The sequence below is a fragment of the Vombatus ursinus genome, unplaced genomic scaffold (assembly GCF_900497805.2).
Source record: "Vombatus ursinus unplaced genomic scaffold, bare-nosed wombat genome assembly UNPS02004704.1, whole genome shotgun sequence".
Classification (NCBI taxonomy): Eukaryota; Metazoa; Chordata; class Mammalia; order Diprotodontia; family Vombatidae; genus Vombatus; species Vombatus ursinus.
In genome coordinates, this window is record NW_020944482.1 from 298,555 (window position 1) to 323,123 (window position 24,569).

General features: G+C 36.5%; 1 protein-coding gene across 2 annotated transcripts in view; it reads left to right on the plus strand.

The window, feature by feature from the left end:
• The window catches only part of B3GNTL1 (UDP-GlcNAc:betaGal beta-1,3-N-acetylglucosaminyltransferase like 1), a 101,120-nt gene that overhangs the window by 40,410 nt on the left and 36,141 nt on the right, over window positions 1–24,569 (plus strand). For both annotated transcript variants that reach the window (XM_027840338.1, XM_027840344.1), the window contains one exon: window positions 3,110–3,205. In XM_027840338.1, the coding sequence (XP_027696139.1) occupies window positions 3,110–3,205 (96 nt within the window). The remainder of the gene's footprint in view (window positions 1–3,109; window positions 3,206–24,569) is intronic.

Here is a 24,569-nt window from a genome sequence, read left to right on the forward strand (position 1 = left end):
GGTAATGTTCTCCTTCCTTTGCTCTGACTACTGACCTTCCCGGTTTCCTTGAAACCCCAGCTAAAATCCCATTTTCTACAGAAAACTTTCCATAACCCCTCTTAATTCCAGTGCTTTCCTTCTTTTAATTATTTCCTGTATTTATCCTGTGTATAGCTTGCTTTGTATATATTTGTTTGCATGTTATCTCATCCATTGGATTGTAATCTCCTTGAGGTCCGAGACTGTCTTTCACTTCTTTTTGTATTTTAGCCCAGGGCCTGTCACTGTTGGCGCTTAATAAATGTTTATTGAATTGAATTTTGAAACTGTCTCTGGCTCCCCGTGCTCAGAGGCTCTCCAACCTTTTATGTGTTGGGAACCCCTTTAAAATTCTGGTGAAACATTTGGACCCATTCTCAGAATAATAGTACTTTTTAAATTCATAATTAAAATAGTAATTTTCAATTAGTAGTTAGTGAAAATTAATATGAAATTTTTCCCATTCAAGTTTACAAACTAGGTTTCCCCATTTTCCCCCCAATCCTGAAGTCTATCCACAGACCCTTTGAGGTCCATGGATTACAGGTTAAGAACCCTTGCCTTGGTAATTTTATTTTCCTTGTATTTTCCTCATAAAGCATTTATCTTGCCTCCTATCTTATTTATTGAACATGTATTACTTTGTTCTATAGTTATTTGTGTATACTTCATATCTACCTATTAGATTATAAATTTCATAAGACCAGCTACCTTTTATATAAACTTTATATTTCTCACAGCACTTAGCACAGTATTCTGTACATAAAGAAGTATTTGACAAATGTTTGTTGAATTTTTCTGATGACATTAGAGGTATGGAGATCTGCTCAGTTTTTAAAAAGATGTTGGTTTGATCCCTTTTACAATTAAAAGAACAACTCAGTGCAGTTGAATCCAAAAAATGTATTTATTGAATATCCTGTATATGTGTCCGTCTGTCTCTGTCTTTCTATTGGATCTTAAGAAAGTGAAGTCCTTTAATGCTCATTGAATGAATGTCATTAGGGAGACAACTAGAGAATCGGATTTAGAGTTAGAAAACCTACACTAGATGACCAGTTCTTACTCTTGGACCTCAGTTTCCTCATCTGTAAAATAAGGATGTGGGTCTAGGATCTCTGAAGTCCCTTACGATCCTTTAAATGCTATGATGTATGAGGAGTGGGATAAAAAGTATACGCAGAAGGAATTTGGAATAAGGGAAATTTCTCTGAATTAATTGTTGTGGAGTATGATTCAGACAGGCTACCTACATGAGTAAGTCTTGAGCAGGGAGTTAATAAACTCTATTGCACGCTTAATTTTGCAATGTCTTTAGCATAGTGCTCGACAGATACACCGTAGATGTTTAATATATGCTTATTTTCTAAAAAGTGTGTACTCGGCACTGGGGGATACAAACTAGTAGATAGGGACCTTGCAACTTATCATAAAGAATTGCTTGGGGCACTGAGAGGTTAAGTGACTTGCCCAAGGTTATAGATTGTACTTAACCAAGATCTTCTGCTTCAAAGGCTGTTTTTCTATCTACTCTGCCATTCTTCCTCTCATGTTTTATTAGAATTTTAATAATCCAGATATGAAGTGATAGGACTAGGGTGATGGCAAAACAAGGGCCAAATTTGAGTAACATTGAGTAGGACTGGGTGACCCATCAGATGCATTTCTAAGTTTTGGGACCTCGGTGAGTATTTGTTAACTGATACAGGTGAAGGGAGGAAAAATAGAATCAAGTGACAACAGTTGATAAAAGATATCATGGAGAATGTACAGTGATATTGGACCAACCACCATCATTCTGTGGTTCCCCCAGATTCAAATAAGAAGGAAATTGATACTTCAAGATATCCAAAACACTGAAGTTATTTTTCTGAAAGGATCTTTTCAAGGTTTGCAAAAGATTTTCTTGAGAGCTCCTGCTGCTTACCCTGTGATACTGCTAAGTATACTATAAACCTTTTTTGGATGAATATTTTATTTACTTCATAATAATTGTGTATCTGGAAATTCTTACTACTTGATTTGGGTTGAGATGTTTAAGGCAGAAAACATTATGTATAATTTCTGGCTGTATTGGTATTTATTCCTTGTAGAAGTGGTTATGATTTGAAAGATAGAAAATGAGTGGCTATGTTCACATTGCTTGCCACAACATTTGCTTCCTTTTAAAGTTTTTTTTTTTAAGCTAGTTTTTGATACTGAATGTAAGGAACTCTGAATGTAAGGATTATGAATTTTCTTTCTGTAATTTAAAAAAAGGTTTATTGATTCTTTTTTGGTTTTTTTTTTTTTTTTTGCACCCATCATTTAAAAGAGATTTCATGCAGCCTGAACTCTGCTTGTACTAGAGTGCAGTATGGTGTAGTGTATAGAGAGCTGATCCTAAAACGAGGAAAACTTTAAGTTCAGCCTTGGACACATACTAGCTGTGTGACCCTGAGTAAGCTTAATCTCTCAATGCTCTAGGCAGCTAAGACTGTAAGTAAAAGAGAAGATGCCACCCTCCATTGATAAAGTTCCCTTACCTAGGAGTTCTTTATACCTATAACAGGTCTAGTCCCTATATGTTTCTTATATGCTTCTTAAAACTGGAATTATTATTATCATTTGAAAAGGTGCTAGTGATGTAGTCTTTAGTTCCTACCCTGCCATTAACTTTTTCTGTGCCTCTGAGCAAATGACTCCACATCTTTCTGGACCTCAATTTTCTCATGTTCACATTTACAAAATGCTATGTAGTTTATATAAGTAAAATTAAAGGGATTGGAATAACTCTAAAATCCTTTGTAGTTCTAATGTTCTTAAAGAGCAGTTGAAATTCACTTATTCTTTTCTGAAATGGTCATAAGAGAAATGGGTGCTAATCATACTGCCTATTTGAATGTAACCTTCTTGAGAGCAAATACGATTTCATTTTTGTCTTCTTGTCCTCAGTGCCTGGCACATAGTAGGTACAAAACAAATGCTTGTTGATTGACTGATAGTCTCTATATGAATATATATATGTATGTGTATATATATATATATACACACATATACATATATTTCTATATTTCTATAATGAAACTCCTTCATTCTCTTAATATAGGTGTTTACTTCCTATGGACCAACAGTGATCATGCCTACCTGGTTCTGCTCCCAAGAATGGTTTTCCAAAGTTGGAAAATTTGATGAGAGTGGTAAGGTAAGTCCCTAAAAGAAGAAAATGCCTCATTGAATACTTTTGGTTAAGAAAGAATTTTGTACCACAGTGAAAGTTTTATATTCTCCAGCTTAGTTTCCACTTGATCATCTACTAGATGGCAATGTCATTTCATTTCCCCTGCTAGTTTTTCACTTGTTGGTAGGTTATATGTCTAGTATAACATAATGTGGAAAGAATGTAGTACTTGGAAGACCTAGCTCAACCACTTATGAACTGTATAACCTTGGGCAAATCACTTTCATAGGATCACAAATTTAGTGCTGGAAGAGGCGTCCTGTCATATAGTCTAGCCCCTCATTTTTTAGATAAGGATATCAATACACAGAGAGGTGAAGTAAATTGAAAGACTTTTCAAAGTGAGGGGATGGGGATCTGAGAGGCCTGCTTAAATGGAATATAACAATCATAATGACTATAAAATGTTCCTGGATCCAAGGAGTTGGGGTTCTGTGCACTCTCTCTTAAGAGTCCCCTCTGCTCTGGACCCTTGCCTATGGAGACCAGCTTCAGGCTTGAGGGAGCATGACCACCTAAAATAAGGATCAGTCTTCTCAAACTTTTGGGCTCATTGTGGTGTTACCATGGTGCCCCAGGGAAAAATATCTTGAAGCTTAGATTTTGGTTCATGCCTAGGCTGTCTGTAAAATGGGCGTTGAAAGGTATACCATATACAGTATGACTCAGAAATGGGGCAGCTATTTATTTCATATGCACAAAAGAAATACTTAATACAAAGATGATACTAGGATAATGGGGCAGCTATTTATTTCATATGCACAAAAGAAATACTTAATACAAAGACGATACTAGGATAAAGTAATAATATAACTGTTTATATTCTTCTTCAAGGCCAACACTAAAACTTGATGTACTTTGTGGGACTGTCAAGTAGACATTTTGAATATCACCTTGTTCTGCATTGTCTAACAAATTCCCTCTAGAGAATTTGGTTTTTTGGCAATACAAGTCTGGGACTGAGCTTCTTTTCCTGTCAGTGATATCCTCTCCAATACAGAAACTCTCTCTGCTGTCAGTCTACTCAGGAACTTAGAATGTCTAACTTCTTGAACACACAAAATTGACTTCAAAATTGGACATATAAATTTCAGGATCACTATTCAGTCTTCTACAGTCAGGAAACACAAAGTGGACAAGACATCTGGGGGCCTCAAGGCTCAGGCACAATTTCCCTAGCGAAGCCCGTACACGCCTTGTGTGTGGCAGATGCCACATGTCTGGCATGAGAGGAAAAGTTCCACCCCTTCCCCACTCTTTGTAGGAAACCCATGATAGGAGAACTACTACTTGTCACATATTCTAGAGTCAGAAAGAGAGTGTCGGAAGGTTTCTGTCCTTTTAAAATGACAAGTCACCCTGTTCCCTCCTGCTGCCACCATGCAAAGGGGAATTCCAAGGGATCACTTAAAGCTTCTAATCCAAGTGTCAAGTCCTTTGAAGTGCTGAGCCATGTGTAGTTAGCTGTAAGTAAAGTGTGTAAGTTTAAGTGGGGCAGCTCTGCATGCACTATCCCTATTACATAATAATTGCAAATATTTTGCGTGTTTGTGTGTGTAAAACAAAAAGTATCAGTTCTTAGTTATTCATTAGGAGGAGAGAGTGGTGCTTGGATAGTTCAGAAGAACCAGGACCTCAGACCCCTCCTGCTCTTCATCAAAAGACAGTATAACACAAAAACAAACAAAACCTTTTTTCCATCTGTTAGCTGTGGCCTGAAATACTATTATAGGTTTCATTTCTTTAGGTAAAGTATCCTTCAGTTTTTTCTTATGATCTTCTTTTGATTTTCCTGAAATTTTAGCACTTATAAAATTGGGGATGGGTGCTAGGCTCACTGTCCTTCCTGCAGAAAATGAGTTTGCTAAAACCAGTGGAGAGAGGAAAGTTAGCTATGGCAGCAGCAGCCTATAAGCAGGGCTCCAAGATTCCACCTGCCTTTCAGAGGAGCCTAAGAGTCAGATACCTATTAGCAGGTATTACATGTCTTACCCTGTAACAGCCCCTACCCACCTACACTTTGTAAGGTATTTCCAATCATTTAGTATAAATTAATTTCAGTTCAATCTCAAGTTCAAAACCTGAGATAAATTTTGATTGGGAAAGAGCATGGGACCACTGAGCACATTAGAGAATATGAAGGGAGGAACAGCTAGATGGTGCAGTGGATAGAGCACCATCCCTGGATTTAGGAAGACCTGAGTTCAAATGTGGCCTCAGATACTTGATATTTACTAGCTATGTGACCCTGGGCAAGTCACTTCACCCCATTACCTCATAAAAAAAGGAAAAAAAAGAGAGAATATGAGGGGAAGGGCACAGACCAGGGATCTTGATTCTGTTTTCAAGAAACTTATTTCACAGTCATAGAGCTAGAGTGGACCATAGAGGTTATTATATAATTATATTATATTATATTATATTACAATATTGTACAATTCAACACCCTTATTTTGCAGATAATGAGACTGAGTTTCAGAGAGCTGAAATGTCATGGGCAAAGTCAGATGCCTATTTAGTAGTAGAGCTAAAACTAGAAACTAATTTTTCTGAATTAGGATCATAGTTATATATTATATAGGATTGTATTAGGATACAGTTTTCTTTCCACCACATCATAGGCTTCTAATCCAAATTATTATCTGTGCTATATGTAAAATGCTTAATTTTTTTTATCGCAAAGTTTTATTGATGCCTTTTAAGTTTTTACATCTGTCATTTCTGAATGGAGTTTACCCTTTTACAAAGAAAAAATAATGGCTAAAATGCATGTAATAGCACATAAAACATTCCACACCTGTAGTCTCCCATCTCTCTAAGAAAAGGAAGAAGTATTTTCTCATTTCTTCTCTGGGCCAGGATATGTTATTATAATTACCCAGCTTTTGGTTTTATTTTTTTGTTGTTTTTATTAACATTCTTTTAATCATTGTGTATATTTTTTCCTGTTTCTGCTTTTTTTTTGTGCTGTATCAATTTATTCAATTCTTCCCATGTTTCTCTGAATTCTGTTCATTTTAAAGTATAATAATATTCCTGTGGTATTCATATACTACTGCAGTTTTTTAAACTATTCCCTAAATAATAGGAACTTACTTTTTTTCCAGTGCTCAGCTGCTTTAAAAAAGGGTTGCTATTAATATCTTGACTAAATATAGTGCCCTCCTTTCTATTTTTTATTTCCTTTGTATATTGATGTAGCAGTGGGATCTCTGAGCCAAAGGGTGTGAACATTTAATGGTCACTTTGACATTTGTTTTAGTAGAATGTAGCAGAATAATATTTTTGAATAATAAACATTTTCTTATTCTTATTTGTGAAAATAAAATACATTTAGAATCATTGAGTGCCTATTTAAGGCACTGTACTAAGGTTGGGAATAGTAAAAGATACTGTCCTTCAGGAGGTTACAATTCAGTTGGGGAGATAGAGGAAAACAGTCAAATTATAAGGAAGGCAATATGTATGTAACTCTCATGTCAGAGGCTCCCTCTTGAGATGTAGGCCAAACATACATATATATGTATCTTTAAGATTTTATTTTTGTAATATGCATTTAAAAAATTTAAATAGTATTTTATTTTTTCCCCAAGAAGTGCTATGAAACAGTAAATATTAAGAAAATTTTATTAAATATTAAGAAAAACTTTTAGCTTTATTTTTACAAGATTTTGAGTTCCAGATTTTTCTCCCTCCCTCCCTTCTCCTCTTCTGAAAATGGTAGGCAGTTTGATATGGTTTATACACGTGCTATCATGTAAAACATTTCCATATTCATCACAGTTGTGCAAGAAGAAACAGATCAAAAGGAAATAAAACCATGAGGAAAAATAAAGTAAGTAAAAAAATATGCTTTGATCTGCATTCTGAGTCTATTAGTTCTTTATCTGGATATGGATAGCATTTTCCATTGTGAGTCCTTTGTACTTGCCTTGGATCATTGTATTGCTGAGAAGAGCTCAGTCATTCATAGCTGATCATTACACAATGTTGCTGATACTATATACAATGTTTTCCTGCTTCTGCTCATTTCACTTTGCCATCAGTTTGAACAAGTCTTTTCAGATTTTTCTGAAATCTGCCTGTTCATCATTTCTTATTGCACAATAGTATTCCATTACATTCATATACCACAGTTTGTTTCGCCATTCCCCAATTGATTGGCATCCCCTCAATTTCCAATATTTTGCCACCATGAAAAGGGCTACTATAAATATTTTTGCACATGTAGGTCCTTTCCCCCTTTTTATGATCTCTTTGGGATCCATACTTTGTTGTATCTCAGCTTCAGAGGCTGCATTGAGTGCTCTGAAGCTAAGATGCAATAAAGTATGGATAGACTGTCTGCTGTTTGTGCTAATTTTAGCCTAACAACACCAAGAAAACATAGGTGTTCCATCAGCCACCACCACACCATCCATATGTGGAACCATCATTCCCCAGCAAATGGAAAAATTTAGAATGCTATGGATAAGTTCACTTACCTTGGTTGTGTACTTTCCAGGGATGTACATAGATGATGAGGTTGACATAAACATTGCCAGAGCTAGCTCAGTGTTTGGGAGGCTCCGAAGGAAAGTATCGGAGACAAGAGGTATTAGACTGACTACCAGATTGAAGGTCTACAGAGCCATTATGCTGACCTCATTGTTGTATGCTTGTGAAACCTGAACAGTATACCAGCACCATGCTAGGAAGCTGAGTCACTTCCATTTGAATTGTCTTAGGAAGATTCTGAAGATTCCCTGACAGGATAAGATACCAGACACTGAGGTCCTTTCTTGAACTAAACTGCCAAGCATTCAAATTCTGTTTCAGAGGGTGTAACTTTGATGTGCTGGCTATGTTGTTTGAATGCCAAATATATGCTTGCCAAAAAGACTATTTTATGGAGAACTCACATAGGGCAAGCATTCACATGGTGGTCAGAAGAAGCAATACAGGGGTAGTCTTAAGTTCTCTTTTAAGAACTTTGGAATTGATTGTGTGTCATGGGGAACACTGGCTCAGCGTGGGATGCTCTCTTCAGAGAAGGTGCTGTGTTTTGTGAGCAAAGCAAAATTGAAGCAGCTCAAAAGAAATGCGAGATGCACAAATTCAGAGAATCTACCCCAAATGTGAACATTTGTTCATGGACTATTTGTGCCCAACCTGTAGTAGAACATTCTGAGCTCATATTGGTCTCATCAGCCACATTCAGACACATTGTAACTTGACCCTAGCATAGTGATATAATTTTGGTCCTCTTTGAGAACAAAGGACAACAACCGACCAATGATCTCTTTGGGATACAGACCTAGAAGTGGTATTACTGGATCAAAGGGTATGCATAGTTTTACAGTCCTTTGGGCATAGTTCCAGATTGCTCTCCCAGAAAGGTTGGATCAGTTCACAACTCCACCAATAGTGCATTAGTGTCCCAATTTTTCCACATCCTCTCCAACATTTATCATTTTCCTTTTTTGTCATATTAGCCAATTTGATAGGTGTGAGGTGGCACCTCAGTTGTTTTAATTTGTATTTCTCTAATCAGAAGTGATTTAGAGCACTTCTTCACATGCCTATAGATAGCTTTGATTTCTTCATCTGAAAACTGCCTGTTCATATCCTTTGATCATTTATCAATTGGGGCAGCTAGGTGGCACAGCGGATAGAGCACAGGCCTTGAAGTCAGGAGGACCCGTGTTCAGATCCGGCCTCAGACCAAACACTTGACCCTGGGCAAGTCACTTAACCCCAATTGCCCCCCAAAAAAAAAAAAGAAAAAAAACTTGCATTCTCACAAATTTGATTCAGTTCTCTATATATTTGAGAAATGAGGCCTTTGTCAGAGACACTTGCTATAAAGATTGTTTCACAACTTTCTGCTTTCCTTCTAATCTTGGTTATATTGATTTTATTTGTACAAAATTAATTTAATATGATCAAAATTATTTATTTTACATTTTGTAATGCTATCCCTAGTTAGTCACACATTTTCCCCCTTCCCATAGATCTGACAGGTAGACTATTCCTTGCTATTCTAATTTGATTGCTTCATTGTCTGTGTTTCTTTTAGCAAGATGTAGTTTCCTTCCTTATCTCTTTTAATTAGGTCTATTTTTTACTTTTACTTTGTCTAAGATCAGGATTGCTACTCCTGCTTTTTTTACTTCAGCTGCTTCACGTATGTTTCTTGTAAGCAACATAATGTAGAATTCTAGTTTTTGACCTTCATTGCTTTCCACTTCTGTTTTATGGGTGAGTTCATCCCATTCACATTCACAGTTATGATTACTACCTATGTATTTCCCTCTATCCTATTCTTCTTCCTGTTTGTCCTGTCTCTCCTTTCTTTTTTTCTTTTTTTTTCTTTTGGTGAGGCATTTGGGGTTAAGTGACTTGCCCAGAGTTGCACAGCTAGTAAGTGTTATGTGTCTGAGGCCGGATTTGAACTCAGGTCCTCCTGACTCTAGGGCCAGTGCTGTATCCACTACGCCACCTAGCTGCATCCCTCTCTCTCCTTTCACCCTTTCCCACCTCACCAGTGTTTTCCTTCTGTCTACCATTTCCCCTGATCTGCCCTCCCTTATGTCAGTCCCCTCTTTTACTTAATCTCTTCCCCTCCTACTTCCCTGTCAGGTAAGATAGATTTCTATATTCAACTGATTGTGTATATTATTCCCTCTTTGAGCAAATACTGATGGGAGTAAGGTTCAAGTGACGCCCATCACCCACCATTCCATCTTCCCCTCCACTGTAATAGGTCTTTCTTGCCTCTTCATGTGAGATAATTTATCCTGTTGTACCTCTCCCTTCCTTCTGTGCCCTTTGCACTCTTCTTTCTCATCCATCTGTGCTGGTAGTGATACACTTAAAAAAAATAATTAATTAATTTTTAGTTTTCAGCATTCACTTCCACAAGATTTTGAGTTCCAAATTTTCTCCCCATCTCTCCCCTCCCCCCACCCCAAAACGGCATGCATTCTGAATACCCCTTCCCCTGATCTGCCCTCCCTTCTATCATCCCCCACTTCTCTTATCCCCTTCCCCTTCTATTTTCCTGTAGGCAGGATAATTTCTGTACCCCATTGCCTATATATCTTATTTCCCAATTGCAGATAAAAATAATTTTTAACATTTGTTTTTAAAACTTTAGGTTCCAAATTTTCTCCCTTCCTTCCTCCCCACTCACCCTCATTGAGAAGACAAGCAACTCAATACAGGTTATACATATGTAGTCATATAAAACACTTCCATAATAGCCATGTTGTGAAAAACTAACTAGATTTCCCTTCATTCTATCCCACCCCCCATTTATTCTATTCTTTCCTTTGCCCCCTGCCCCAATCTGACCTCCCTTCTATCATGCCCCCCCTCTCATCCCTTTCTCCCCTATTTTCCTATAGGGTAAGATAGATTTCCATAATCAGTTGAGTGTGTATGTTATTCCCTCCTTAAGCCAAATCCGATGAGATTCATTCATTCTCTCTCACCTCCTCCCTCTTCCCCTCCATGGTAAAAGCTTTTTCTTCCCTCTTTTATGTGAGATAATTTACCTCTCCCTTTCTCCTTCTCCCAGTACAATCCTCTCTCACCCTTTAATTTAATTTTATTTTTTAGATATCATCCCTTCATATTCAACTCACCCTGTGCCTTCTGTCTATACATATTCCCTCCAACTACCCTAAAACTGACAAAGGTCTCATGAGTTACAAATATCATTTTTCCATGCAGGAATGTAAACAGTTCAACCTTAGTAAGTCCCTTATGATTTCTTTTTCCTGTTTACCTCTTCATGCTTCTCTTGAGTCTTGTATTTGAAAGTCAAATTTTCTATTCAGCTCTGGTCTTTTCATCAAGAATGCTTGAAAGTCCTCTGTTTCACTAAATGTCCATTTTTTTCCCCTGAAGGATCATACTCAGTTTTGCTGGGTAGGTGATTCTTGGCTGTAATCCTATGTCTTTTGATTTCCAGAATATCATATTTCAGGACCTCTGATCCCTTAATGTAGAAGCTGCTAAATCTTGTATTACCCTGATTGTGTTTCCACAATATTTGAATTGTTTCTTTCTGGCTGCTTGCAATATTTTCTCCTTGACCTGGGAACTCTGGAATTTGGAATATTCCTAGGGGTTTTCCTTTGGGGATCTCTTTCAGGAGGTAATTGGTGGATTCTTTCAATTTCTATTTTACCCTCTGGTTCTAGAATATCAGGGCAGTTTTCCTTGGTAATTTCTTGAAAGGTGATGTCTAGGCTCTTTGATCATGGCTTTCAGGTAGCCCAATAATTTTTAAATTGCCTCTCCTGGATCTGTTTTCCAGGTCAGTTGTTTTTCCAATGAGATATTTCACAGTGGTAACACTTTTAAGAGTTACAAGTATCATTTTCCTGTAAACAGTTTAGCTGTATTGAATTCCTTCTGTTTTCTTTTCCCTTTTTACCTGTTCATGCTTCACTTGGGTTTTGATATTAGAAGTGAAATTTTTAATCTAGTTCTGGTCTTCTCCTTATGAAGGCTTTAAATCCTATTTCATTGAATGACCATTTTTTCCCTTGAGATATATATTATGCTTAATTTTACTGGGTAAGTGATTCTTGGTTGTACTCTTACTTTCTTTGCCCACCGGAATATCATGTTCCGTGACCTCTGATCCTTTAATATTGCAGCTGCCAGATCCTGTGTGATCCTGATTGTGATTCTGTGATATTTGAATTTTTTCTTTCTGGCTACTTGTATTTTTTCCTTGACCTGATTGCTTTGAAATTTGGTTGTAATGTTCATTGGGGTTTTTATTTTGGGATTTCTTTCCTGAGGTCGTCAGTGGATCCTTTCAATGCCTATTTTGCCCTCTGGTTCTAGGACATTGGGGCAATTTTCCTTGATAATTCCTTGAAAGATGCTGTCCAGGTCCTCCTTTTGATTATGGCTTTCAAGTAGTTCAGTGATTCTGATACCGTCTCTCATATATCTATTTCGCAGATCGGTTGTTTTTCCCATGAGGTAGTTTACATTTCCTTCCATTTTTTTCATGCTTTTCAATTTATTTGATTGATTCATGATATCTCATAGAGTCATTAGCTTTCACTTGCTCAATTCTAACTTTTAAGATATTGTTTCCTCGATTAGCTTTTGTATTTTATTTTCCATTTGGCCAGTTATACTCTTTCAGGAGTTGTTTTCTTTGGTGGATTTTTGTATCTCCTTTTTCATTTGGCCAATTATACTTTTTAAGTAGTTTTCTAAGTTGTTGACTCTTTTTTCATTATTCCCTTGCATCACTCTCATTTCTTTTACGAATTTTTCTTCTATCTTTCTTATATGATTTTTAAACTCTTTTTTGAACTCTTCCATGAGATCTTTCTGGGCTTGAGACCACTTCCCATTTTTCTTTGGGGTTTTGCCCATAGGTGTTTTGACATCATTTTCCTCTTCTGAGTTTGCGTCTTGGTCTTCCCTATCACCATAATAACTTTCTGTGGTCAGATTCTTTTTTTGTTGTTTTCTGTTCATCTTTTTTTTTTTAAACCTTTTTCTTTTCTTTTAAATCTGATCTCTGCTGCTATGGTGGAAGGAGCACTGTCTTTGGCTTCTTGTGCTGGTGGCTGCAGGACCTGGATGTTTACCTGGTACTGCACTGATGTTGCCCTCAGGCCCACAGGGACCCTCATGTCTGCTGCTGTGCTTCGGGTGTGGGGTGGGGGTTGGCTGGTGCTGCTGGAGGCTGTAGGGGTCTGGCAGCTTACCTGGTGCTGAACTGGGGTCCTCGTGGCGATTTTTGGTGTTTACTGAAGCCCAGTGGGGTATTTCTGAGTTTCCCAGTGGCTCCGCCAGAGCATGTTGTGGTCAGGCCTCTGGAGGCTGCCTATTTGCCTGGGGTTATGCTGAAACTAGTGGGGCTGGTGCTGGCAGGCAGTTGCCTATTTGCTTAGGCACCTTAACAGTTGGCATCTACCTGTTTGGTGGGCTGTGCTGAAGCATGTGGAGATGTGGCCGCTGGAGGCTTCCTGTTTGTCCTGGGGCTTCACTGAAGCATGTGGTGGTTCTCAGAGCTGGAGTTTGCCTGTTCTCTTGCCTATGCTAAGGCATGTGGGGGTTCCTGGTGTTGGCGTTTTCCTGCTCTACCACACTGGGACTTAGGATCTCCCACTGGTTTGCTGAGGTGTGACTTGCTGTTGGCTTTCTGTGATGCTTCCTGTCCTGGGCTGTGCTCCCCTTTCACCTTTCTTGCCAATCCTCCAAATTTCTTGGGCTAAAAGATTGTTTCACTCCATCTTTTTGTTGGTTCTGCTGTTCCAGGATTTATTTTGGGGCTCTATTTTATATTATTTAGAGGTGAGTATGGGAGAGTTGCTGTGCTTTATGGCTTACTTCACCATCTTGGCTCCTGGAAATTTGAGCTCCCTAGATATATGTTGAAGGACTTTAAATCAATTAGTCATTGAACATTTATTAAGCACCTACTATGTGCCAGGCACTGTGCTAAGTGCTTAGGATACAAAAAGAGGGAAAAGACAGTCCCTTTTCTCAGGGAACTAACAGTCTAATGGGGGAGACAATATGCAAATTAATACAGATAAGCTGTATGTACTGGATAAATAGGAAACAACAGAGGGAAAGTACTAGAATTAAGAGTGATTGTGGGGGCAGCTAGGTGGGGAAGTGAATAGAGCACTGGCCCTGAGGTCAAGAAGACCTGAGTTCAAGTCCAGCCTCAGACCAAACACTTGACACTTACTAGCTGTGGACCCTGGGCAAGTCACTTAACCCCAATTGCCTAACCAAAAAAAAAAAAAAAAAGAGTGATTGGGAAAGGCTTCCTGTAGAATGTGAGATTTTAGTTGAAATTAAAGGAAACCAGGGGGGCCAGTAGGCAGAGATGAGGAGGGAGAGTATTCCAGGTGTGGGGGACAGCCATTAAATATGCCCTGCCCAGAACAAAAGTCTTGTTACTGGAACAGCCAGGCCAGTGAGTATGTGGTGAAGAGTAAGGTGTAAGAAAACTGGAAAGGCAGCAAAGGGCTAGGTTATAAAGGATTTTAAACTCCAGACAGAATTTTATATTTCATCCTGAAGCCTATAGGGAGCTACTGGAGTTTATTGAGGAGGGAGGTGACATGGTTGGACCAGTACTTTAGAAAAATCACTTAGGTTGGATTGGAGTAGGGGAGTCATCTTGGATTCCTCACTGTCTCTCACTCCTTATATCCAATCTTTTGCCAAGGCCTATCAATTTCACCTTTGAAACATCTCTCAAATCCACTCCCTTCTCTCCTCTAACACCATCAGCACTCTTGTACAGGACCTCATCACCACATTCTTGGATTATTGTAAGAGCCTACTGATGACTCTCCCTGCTTCATCTCTCCCTACTATAATCCATCCTCCATTCAGCTGCTAAAATGAATTTCCTCAAGTGTAGGTCTGATCATGTCACACCTCCTCCACTCAGTAAACCCCAATGGCTTCTTATTGCCTCCAGGATCAAATACAAACTCTGGCATTCAAATCCGTTCCTGACCTTGTCCCCTCCTACTCTTCCAATCTTCTTAGACCTTACTCCCTGACATGTACTCTTCAATCCAATGACACTGGCCTGCTAGCTGTTCCATGAACAAGACATTCCATTTCTTGTCTCTGGATATTAAAAACAATATAAAATTATTCCTACCTTCTGTATTGTTTTTGGTCATAAACTTCCCCATCCTTAGATCTATCTGAAAGCTAATTTTTTCCTTGCTCCTCTAAATTTTTTTATGATGTGACCTTTTATATCTAGGTCATGAATCCATTTGGAGCTCATTTTGGGTGTGTAGTGTGAAGTATTGATTTAAACATAATTTCTGTCCATTAGTTTCCACCAGATTTTCTCATATAGTGAGTACTTACCCTAATAATTGGGGACTTTGGGTTTATCCAACACTGTACTACTATTGTGTTTGTTTTCTTCTCTATGTTGTGTATCTAATCTGTTCTACTTACTAATTATTTTATTTGATCAATACTATATCTATTTAAATTTTTTAAATGCTGTTTCTAATAATAGAAAAGACTGATTTCATGAAAAAAATCATTTCTAAGAAAAATTAACAAAAGAGCAGAATATTAGATTTGTCAATACTTTAACAACAACATAAATGATAAATAAATACAATGACCAAGTAAAGACTAAATAATGAAGTAAATTACCCCCTTTTGTGGCTGTGTATACACACACACACACACATACACACACATACACACACAGAGTCATGCAAAGCAAATTCCTGCATTAGTTATATCAAGAAAGAAAGAAAAGAAAGTGTGCTTCAACCTGTACTAAGTCCATCAGTTTTCTATCTAGAATTGAATAGCATGTTTCATCATGAATCCTTTGGAATTATGATCGGTCATTGCCTTAGTTATTCAGAATTGATTGCCTTTACAATATTGTTGCTATTGTATAAATTTTTTGCTCCCTTTATTTTGTATTAGTTCATATAAGTCTGGGTTTCTCTGAAACCATCCCTTTCATCGTTTCTTTCCACATAATAGTATTCCATCATGTTCATATACTATAACTTATTCAGCCATTCCTCAACTGATGGGTACCTCCTTAGTTTTCACTTCTTTGCTACCACAAAAAGAGCTTCTGTAAATATTTTTATACCTGTAAGTCCTTTTCTTCCTTCTTTGATCTCTTTGGAGTATCAACCTAGTAATAACTGTATCACTGGGTTAAATTGTGTTCACAACTTTTTAAGTGTAGTTTCAAATTGCTTTCCAGAATGGTTGGACCACTTCACAGCTCTGACCATCAGTGCATTAAATTACCTATGTTCCCACAGCCTCTACAGCTTTTCCCCTACTATTATACTTTATTATTTCCTCCTGTATCTAATTTAACTTTTCCTTTAAGAATTTAAATACTATACATTTTGGTCTAGATATGTTTAATATTCATATTCATTATCTATGGTATCTTTTAGAAAAATGTGGTATCGGTGTTTATCTTTTAAAATTAAATCTGTTTTTACTTTTGTTTTTTCTCTAAGGTCATGATTGCTACTCTTTCCTTTTTTATTTCAGCTGAAGCATTGTAGTTCCTGCTCTAGTACTTTATTTTAACACTTTGTGTTTCCTGTAAACAACATATTATTGGATTCTGATTTGTAATCCATTTTCCTATCCTCTTAACCACTTTATGGGTAAACTCATCCCATTTACATTCACAGTTATGATTGCTGTCTGTTTCTTTCCATCTTATTTTCATATTCTTTTCTTTCTCTTTTTTTCTCATTCACACTTTTAAGGATCTATTTTGCTTCTGACTACTGTTTCCCTTAATCTGCCCTCCCTTTTATTCCTTTTTTTCACCTTTCCCTAATTCCCCTCCTTTTTCCCTTTTGGGCGAGATTTATTTCTATGCCAGATTGTGTACGTGTATTCTTTCCTTTTTTAACCAATTCAAATGAGCATTAAGGTTTAAATGTTACCTGCTCTCCCATATGTCCCCCTCCATTTTATAAACTTTTCCTTGTGCAACCCATTCGTGAGATAATTTTCCCCATTCTGCTCCTTCCCCCTCTCTCCCAGTGCATTCTATTACATATTTCTATTCTTCTTTTTGATAGCATCCAAAAATAGAATCATACCCAGGGCCTCTTTCTAATTAGATTCTCTCTAAGATTCCTGGTAATGGTAAAGTTCCAAGGGGGTAATTTGTATCTTTTCCTCATAAAATTGTAATCAGTTGGGACAGCTAGGTGGCACAGTGGATAGAGCACCAGCCCGGGATTCAGGAGGACCTAAGTTCAAATCTGGCCTCAGAAACATAACACTTACTAGCTGTGTGACCCTGGGCAAGTCACTTAACACCATTGCTTAGCCAAAAAAAAAAAAAAATTTAAAAAATGTAATCAGTTTAGCCTTGTTTATTCTATGATTTCTCAGTTATGTTTACCTTTTTATGATTCTTTCAACTTCTGTTTATTTGTCAAATTTTCTATTTAGCTTTGGTCTTTTCATTAGGAATGTTTAGGCATTCTCTATTTAATTAAAAATCCGTTTTTTCCTCCTGTAGTGTTGTGGTAAGTTATTTTTGGTTATAATCCTAGATCCTTTGCCTTCTGGGAATATCATATTCCAACTTCTCCAATTCTTTATAGTGGTGGCCACTAAATTTTATGTGATCCTGACTGGCTTCTTCATGCTTGAATTCATTCTTTCTGACTGCTTGCACTATTTTTTCTCGACCTGAGAGCTCTGGATTTTGGCTATAGTGTTGCTGGGAGCTGTGGATTCTTTTCATTTCTACTTTGGTCTTTAATTCTAAGAGTAGTTGGGCAGTTTTCTTTTATGATATTGAAATACACCTAGTTTCTTTTTTTGATTCATGACTTTCAGGAAGTACAATGATTCTAACATTATCTTTCCTTGATCTGTTTTCTAAGTCATGAAATATTTGAAATATTTCAAATTTTCTCCTATTTTTTTCAAACTTTGACTTTGTTATATTATTTGTTTTTGTCTCATAAACTCATTAGCTTCTATTGGGCCAATTCTAATTTTTACAGAGTAATTTTCTTCTGTAAGAATTTGTACCTTTTCTGTTTCCTCCATGCAGTTAATTTTCCTTTCCTATCTTCCACTGATTTCATTTGTTTAAGATCATATTTTAGCTACTTTTCTTAATTCTTACTTTAAGTCTCCTAGGAATTCTTGTTGTACTTGTGTCCAACTTGCATTTTTATTTGACAGTTTGTTTGTAGATATTTTAAAAGTCGTTCTCTTCTTCTGTGTTTGTCTTAGTTTCCTTATCATTATAGTAGCTCTTTATGGTGAGGTTCTTTTTTTTTTTTAATTTGTTTGTTAATTCTTCCAGCCTGCTTCTTGACTTTAGACTTAATATTAGTGCTGGGCTTTGCAGACTTCTGAAAGGGTTATCTGGCCTGACCTGCTTTCCTTTTATATCCTGTTGCTTTTACATCTCAGGCTGAGAGCCTACAGGCCTTCAGTGTTCTCAAAGTGATGTGATCTTGGAAGAAGTTAGTTCATTGCCCTTCTTGGTCTGAGCTCTGCAAGTTCCTTACTCAAATTTGGGTCTTGTGGATTGTGCATAGCTGAAAGTTTCAGAAGACTACTGCTAGACTCAGTGACTGTTAGCCAACCGTGAGACTCTGCAGATTTAGAGTGACTGAACTAACAGCCTCCCTTTGGTCTAGGACTTCTGCCCTGGTTATTCCATTGCAGGCTGATATGGTAGGCTAAAGGTTAGAACTAAGTCATTTCTCTGCTCCTGTGATCAGAGCCACATACCCATGTTTCTCAAACTTTTTCCTTGTTTAGTATACGATTAGGGCCCACACTTGTGACCACTTCTCTCTACCCTGGATCTGTAATTCAGAACTGAGTAGTGGGTGACAGACCCACTAGATGGAACCCATTCTTTCACTGACACCTCTAGTTCAAGAATCCCCTGGGATCTCTTTCTGCTGTGGTGCTTCTTTCCCTGTTGCCCTGCCTTGGCCTTTTTTCTGTCCCTTGGTACTGAAATGCTCTATGCATGGCACTTTTGGCCAGATTCTCTCTCTGTTGTCCACAGCCCTCTTTGTCTTCCTAAGGTGCCTTGGCCTAGAGAAAAATGACTCCCTATGACTTTTTCTTACCTTTGCTAATTAGAATTTGGAGTTAGTGGCAAGCTGGTCTCACTTGCTTCTTCTCACTCTTATCTTGATTTTGCCCTTGAATTTATTTACTATTGTAAAAAAGTGCTACAAATTTTATTAGACTAAATAGTCCAATATAGCGAAAGAAAGTGGCAGAACGGATATGAAAATAACAACTGTTATATACAAGAAACATATCTAAAAAGCAAAGACAGTGCAAAAAAAAAAAAGCAAAGAAAGAGCTGGACAAAATGCATTCATCAGGTGAATCCAAGAAAGTAGAAATTTTGATCATACTATCAGCTAAAGAAAAACTAAAATTTCACAGTACCAACAATTTAGGAAACGATAGACAACAAGTCAATAGTAATTTTTTTTTTTCAGGCAGTTGGGGTTGAGTGACTTGCCCAGGGTCACACAGCTAGTAAGTGTCAAGTGTTTGGTCTGAGGCTGGATTTGAACTCAGGTCCTCCTGACTCCAGAGCCAGTGCTCTATCCACTGTGCCACCAAGCTGCCCCAAATCAATAGTAATTTTAAGCATATATGGACTGGATGTAATAGCATTTGAATTTGTAAAAGACATAGGTTGTTCAGACAATAATAGTAGGATATTTTAATATATCGCCCTGAACTAGATAAGTCTAACGAGGCAAAAAAAGGAAAATATAAAATGGAACAGATTGTTGGAGCTAATTTAGAGCTAAATGATTTGTGGGATCTTCTGAAAGGGGCTAGTAGAGAATATATATGTTTTTCAACATCATGTGGCATTTGTACAAAAGTAGACCATGCATTGGGCACAATAAAATTGCAAAGAAATGTAAAAAAAAAGCAGAAATAGTAAACATGTCATTACAAGTCATTACATAAAATTAATAATCAATTCAACAAACTTAAACATTAGATTTGGGTCCAAGACCTAATAATGAAATCCTAAATAAAAATTTGGTCAAAGAAAAATCATAGAAACAATTATTTGAAAGATAACGATAGATATTAGGCAACAACCTAAATTTCTGGAATGCAGGTAAGGTAGTTTCTCAAAGGAAAAATTATATCCCTGTAAACATACATTTACAAAATGAAAAAGAAATGATTAATGAACTGAATATGCATTTAAATGTTTAGAAAGACAACAAGAAAGTAGACCTATAATAATCATCTTTTCTAATGGTCTTTTCTCAATCTTAATTTTGTAAACCTATCTGTTGCATTTGACACTATTTACTAGTCTTCCTGGAGTTTTTCTCCTCTTGGGTTATTTATTTATTTTTTTTGGACACTATTCTCTCCTAGTTTTGCTACCTGCTTGACTAATTATTCTGTTATTATTCTCAGTTATTCTCAATTATTCTTTGAGGGGCTCATTATCCATATCACATCTCTTAACTGTTTCTTCAAAGTTCTTTCCTAGGTCATCTTCTTTTTACCTCTACACTTTCTTTGTAACCTCATCAGTCCCCATGAGTCTAACTATCATATCTATGCATATGATTTCCGTGTCCAGTCTTTACACTAAGCTGCACCTTGGCATTACTAGTTGCTTATTGCACATGTAAAATACCAAGGGAAATAATGAAAAAGAGGAAGGAATAAAGCTAATAACACTTTCAGACCTCAAACTATGTTATAAAGTTACCTTCAAAATCATTTTGTAGGATTCATTTGTATGTCCATCTGGTCCTGGTGCTTTTCTCTTAGGAAGTTCATTTATGGCCAGTTTAATTTTTTTTTCTAAAATAGGTCTATTTAGATATTCTATTTTTCTTCTGCTAATCTAGGCAATTTATATTTTTGTTAATATTATTCCATTTTACTTAAATTGTTATATTTATTGGCATATAATTAGGCAAAATAACTTCTTATAATTGCTTTAATTTCATCTTTGTTAGTGGTATATTCACCCTTTTCATTTTTAATACTAGTTTTCTCTCTTTTATAAAATCCTATTAACCAATTATTTACTTTATTTTTTTTTATACAACCACCTCTTAGTTTTATTTATTTCAATGGTAAGAAAAAGGGGAAAAAAGAAATATGATCCTTTTTTTGTATATTTGAAAGGAATAGCAAGTTGTGTATACTAGATTTGCAATTTTATGTGCAGTCTTTTTTATTGTACTGTGTTATGGAAATGCTTGCTTTATTATATAAATTAAAAATAAAATAAAATTTTTAATCTTGTTTTTCTTTTTTCTTTCTTTCTTTTTAATTAGTTTATTTTGATTTATCAGTAATCACTTCCATAAGCTTTTGAGTTTTAAATTTTTCTCCTTCTCCCACCCCTCCCTCCCCAAGACAGCATGCAATCTGATATAGGTTATATGTATACATTCCCGTATTTTCACATTAGTCATTTTGTAAGGAAGAATTAGAACCCATAGGAGGAACCACAAGAAAGAGGAAACAGAAAAAAACAGGAGAAAAAAATAGCAAATAGTACGCTTTGTTCAAACTCCATAGTTTTTTCTTTGGATGTGGATAGCATTTTCCATCATGAGACCTTTGGAGATGTCTTAGATCCTTGCATTGCTGAGGACTAAGTCTATCAACATTAGTCATCACACAATATGGCTGCCCCCGCATTTCTTTTCATTAGTTCCCTTGATATTCTGGACCTTTTGTTATTCCAAATGAATCTTTTTATTATTTTTTTCTAGCTCTATAAAATAATTTTTTGGTAGTTTGATTGGTATGGCACTGAATAAGTAAGTTAGCTTAGATAGAATTGTAATTTTTATTATATTAGCTCAGCCTATCCATAAGCAATTGATGTTTTTCCAGTTATTTAGATCTGACTGTATTTGTGTGAAACATGTTTTGTATTGTGTTCATATAGTTCCTGGGTTTGTTTTGGTAGGTAGACTCCTAAGTATAATAAAATAAATTTTTAAAAATATTTGGTACTGGCTAAAAATATAGAAAAGTTGATCAATGGAACAGACTAGGTAAGAAAAATCAGAAATAATTGTTCTCAAAAATCCAGTATTCTATAAATTGCAAACCATAAATTGTCTAAGAAAAGAGCTTAGTATTTGACAAGGACAATCTGGGATACCAAGAACCTTTATAGTTTATAGCAAAAGAAGTTAATCCCTAACCCATAATACTTTCCTTCAGTACCCATTCTGATGAGGTCTAGAGTTCTAGGAGTGCTGGGACCTCAAAATCACCACACGCGAGTCCTGCCCGAATTAATTCGACCCAAGCCTTCTTTCAGCCAAAGCCAAGGTTTATTAGAACATCTGTCATATTGGCCAGACTCTTAAGGCATCTGAAAATTACTTAGCTATTGGCTAGGTTCTTAAGGAATCTGACCTTTTGGCTAGACTCTTAAGAATCTGAGCATCTTAATGGAGACAAGATGGACCTTATATACAGCAAGACTGTGGGCGGGATCAAGGATTGGCCAAGTAGTTTGGGGTGACTGGAGGAGGGGTCTGAGTATCTGGATGGGAGTGGCCAGTAAGCTGGGGTGACTACCTGACCAAGTGGCTAAGGGAGAATGGAGTCTAGATAGGATTAAGAGTGGGAAGTGGCTGGTGGCCATCTAGAGGTAGATTGGGTGTAGGAGATAATGACAGGCCAGTTGATAGGATTATAGCCTCAGTCAAATGCCAGAGATTTGGCCATGTGGGAAAGTCCAGGATTTTTCCTTTTTGGGGTCCAGATCCCATCCTTATCACCTCCCTCGCAAAGGGAAACCCCAATTAAAAGGGTAGGAGTCAGAAAGTAAGCAACTATAGAAAAAGACGAATATTACCAAAAATCTTAGGAGGAAGAAAATTCAGATAAAGACCTTGAGCATAAGCAGAAAAACCAACAGGGAAAATATTAATAACAGAAGATAATACAGCCTCCAGATCAGCTAAATGAGTCCAGACATATGTGAATAAATATTGCAAGACCAAGAAAAATGAATTAACACTTGATGAGGCAGAGGACCTAGAGATTCTCAAGAGAGCATGGGAACCACAACAGGATATTCCTGAATGGTTTAAAAGAGAAATAGAAATTATGAAAGCAGAATTTATGACTTAAATAGTAGAAGTAATTGGCAGGATAGAAAAACTTGAATCTACGGTGGCAAATCTTACTAAAGAAACAAAAGAGAGAATAATTGTTTGGGAATGTAAATACACAGATATGAAAAATAATCTGAAAGAAGAAAAACAATATTGAAAGAAAAGGTGATGTCCGTACAGGAAAACATGTCCATCTTGAAGGCCAGATTATAGGTCTCCCAGAAAAACACAAGTAAAACAATCTAAATACCCCAATATAAGAATGTTCCCCAGAACTTGTGAACACAGAAAACTAAATGCTAGTCAAAAGAATCCACTGAGCTCCCTGGGGAGGAAAACCTGCAAACTCCTAGATATCTGCTGGTTAAATTTAACATAATAATAACAAATAACAAATTCTGCAAGTGACCTAAAAAAAGGGAATTTGAATAACACAAGACTATTCTGCATGCAAAAGAAACCATAGGAAGAGATGGAATTATGTATTTCAAAGAGCTAAGAGGCTCAAAATGCAACCCAAGGTGATTTACCCTGCAAACCTGAGCTGATGGGGGGGTGGGGGGATAGTAGAAGAGGATGTTATTGCTAAAGCTAATGTTTCTAGTACCATATTGAATAACAGTGGTGATAATGGACATCCTTGTTTTACCCCCATCTTATTGGAAATGCTTCCAGCTTATCCCCATTACATATAATGCTTGCTGATGGTTTTAGGTAGATGCTACTTATCATTTTAAGGAAGACTCCATTTATTCTTATGCTCTCTAGTGTTTATAAGAGGAATGGGTGTTGTATTTTCAAAAGGTTTTTCTGTATCTATTGAGATAATCATTTGGTTTCTGTTCGTTTTGGTGTTGAGATGATAAGTTATCCTGATAGTTTTCCTAATATTAAGCCAGTCCTACATTACTGGTATAAATCCTACCTGATCATAGTGTATTATTCTCATGATAAGTTTCTGTAACCTTTTTTGCTAATATTTTATTTAAAATGTTTGCATCTATATTCATTAGGGAAATAGGTCTATAATTTTCTTTCTCTGTTTTGACTCTTCCCAGTTTAGGTATCAGTCCCATGTTTGTATCATGAAAAGAATTTGGTAGGGCTCCTTCTTTGCCTATTCTTCCAAATATTCTATATAGTATTGGAATTAATTGTTCTCTACATATTTGATAGAATTCATTTGTAAATCCATCTGGCTCTGGAGATTTTTTCCTAGGGAGTTCATTGATTGCTTGTTCAATTTTTTTTTTCCTGAGATGGGTTATTTAATTATTTTACTTCCTCTTCTGTTAATCTGGGCAATTTATAGTTTTGTAAATATTCATCCATTTCACTAAGATTGTCAAATTTGTTGGCATGCAGTTGGGCAAAATAATTCCTAATTATTGTTTTAATTTCCTCTTCATTGGTGGTGAATTCACTCTTTTCATTTTTGATACTGGTAATTTGGTTTTCTTCTTTTAATGAAATTAACCAAAGGTTTATCTATTTTACTGCTTTTTCATAAAACCAGTTCAATAGTTTTCTTAATTTCAATTTTATTAATCTCTCCTTTGGTTTTCAGTATGTTTAGTTTGGTATTTAATTGGAGATTTTTAATTTGTTCTTTTTCTAGGTTTTTTGTTGTTGTTGCATGCCCAATTCATTGATCTCCTCTTTCTCTATTTTAT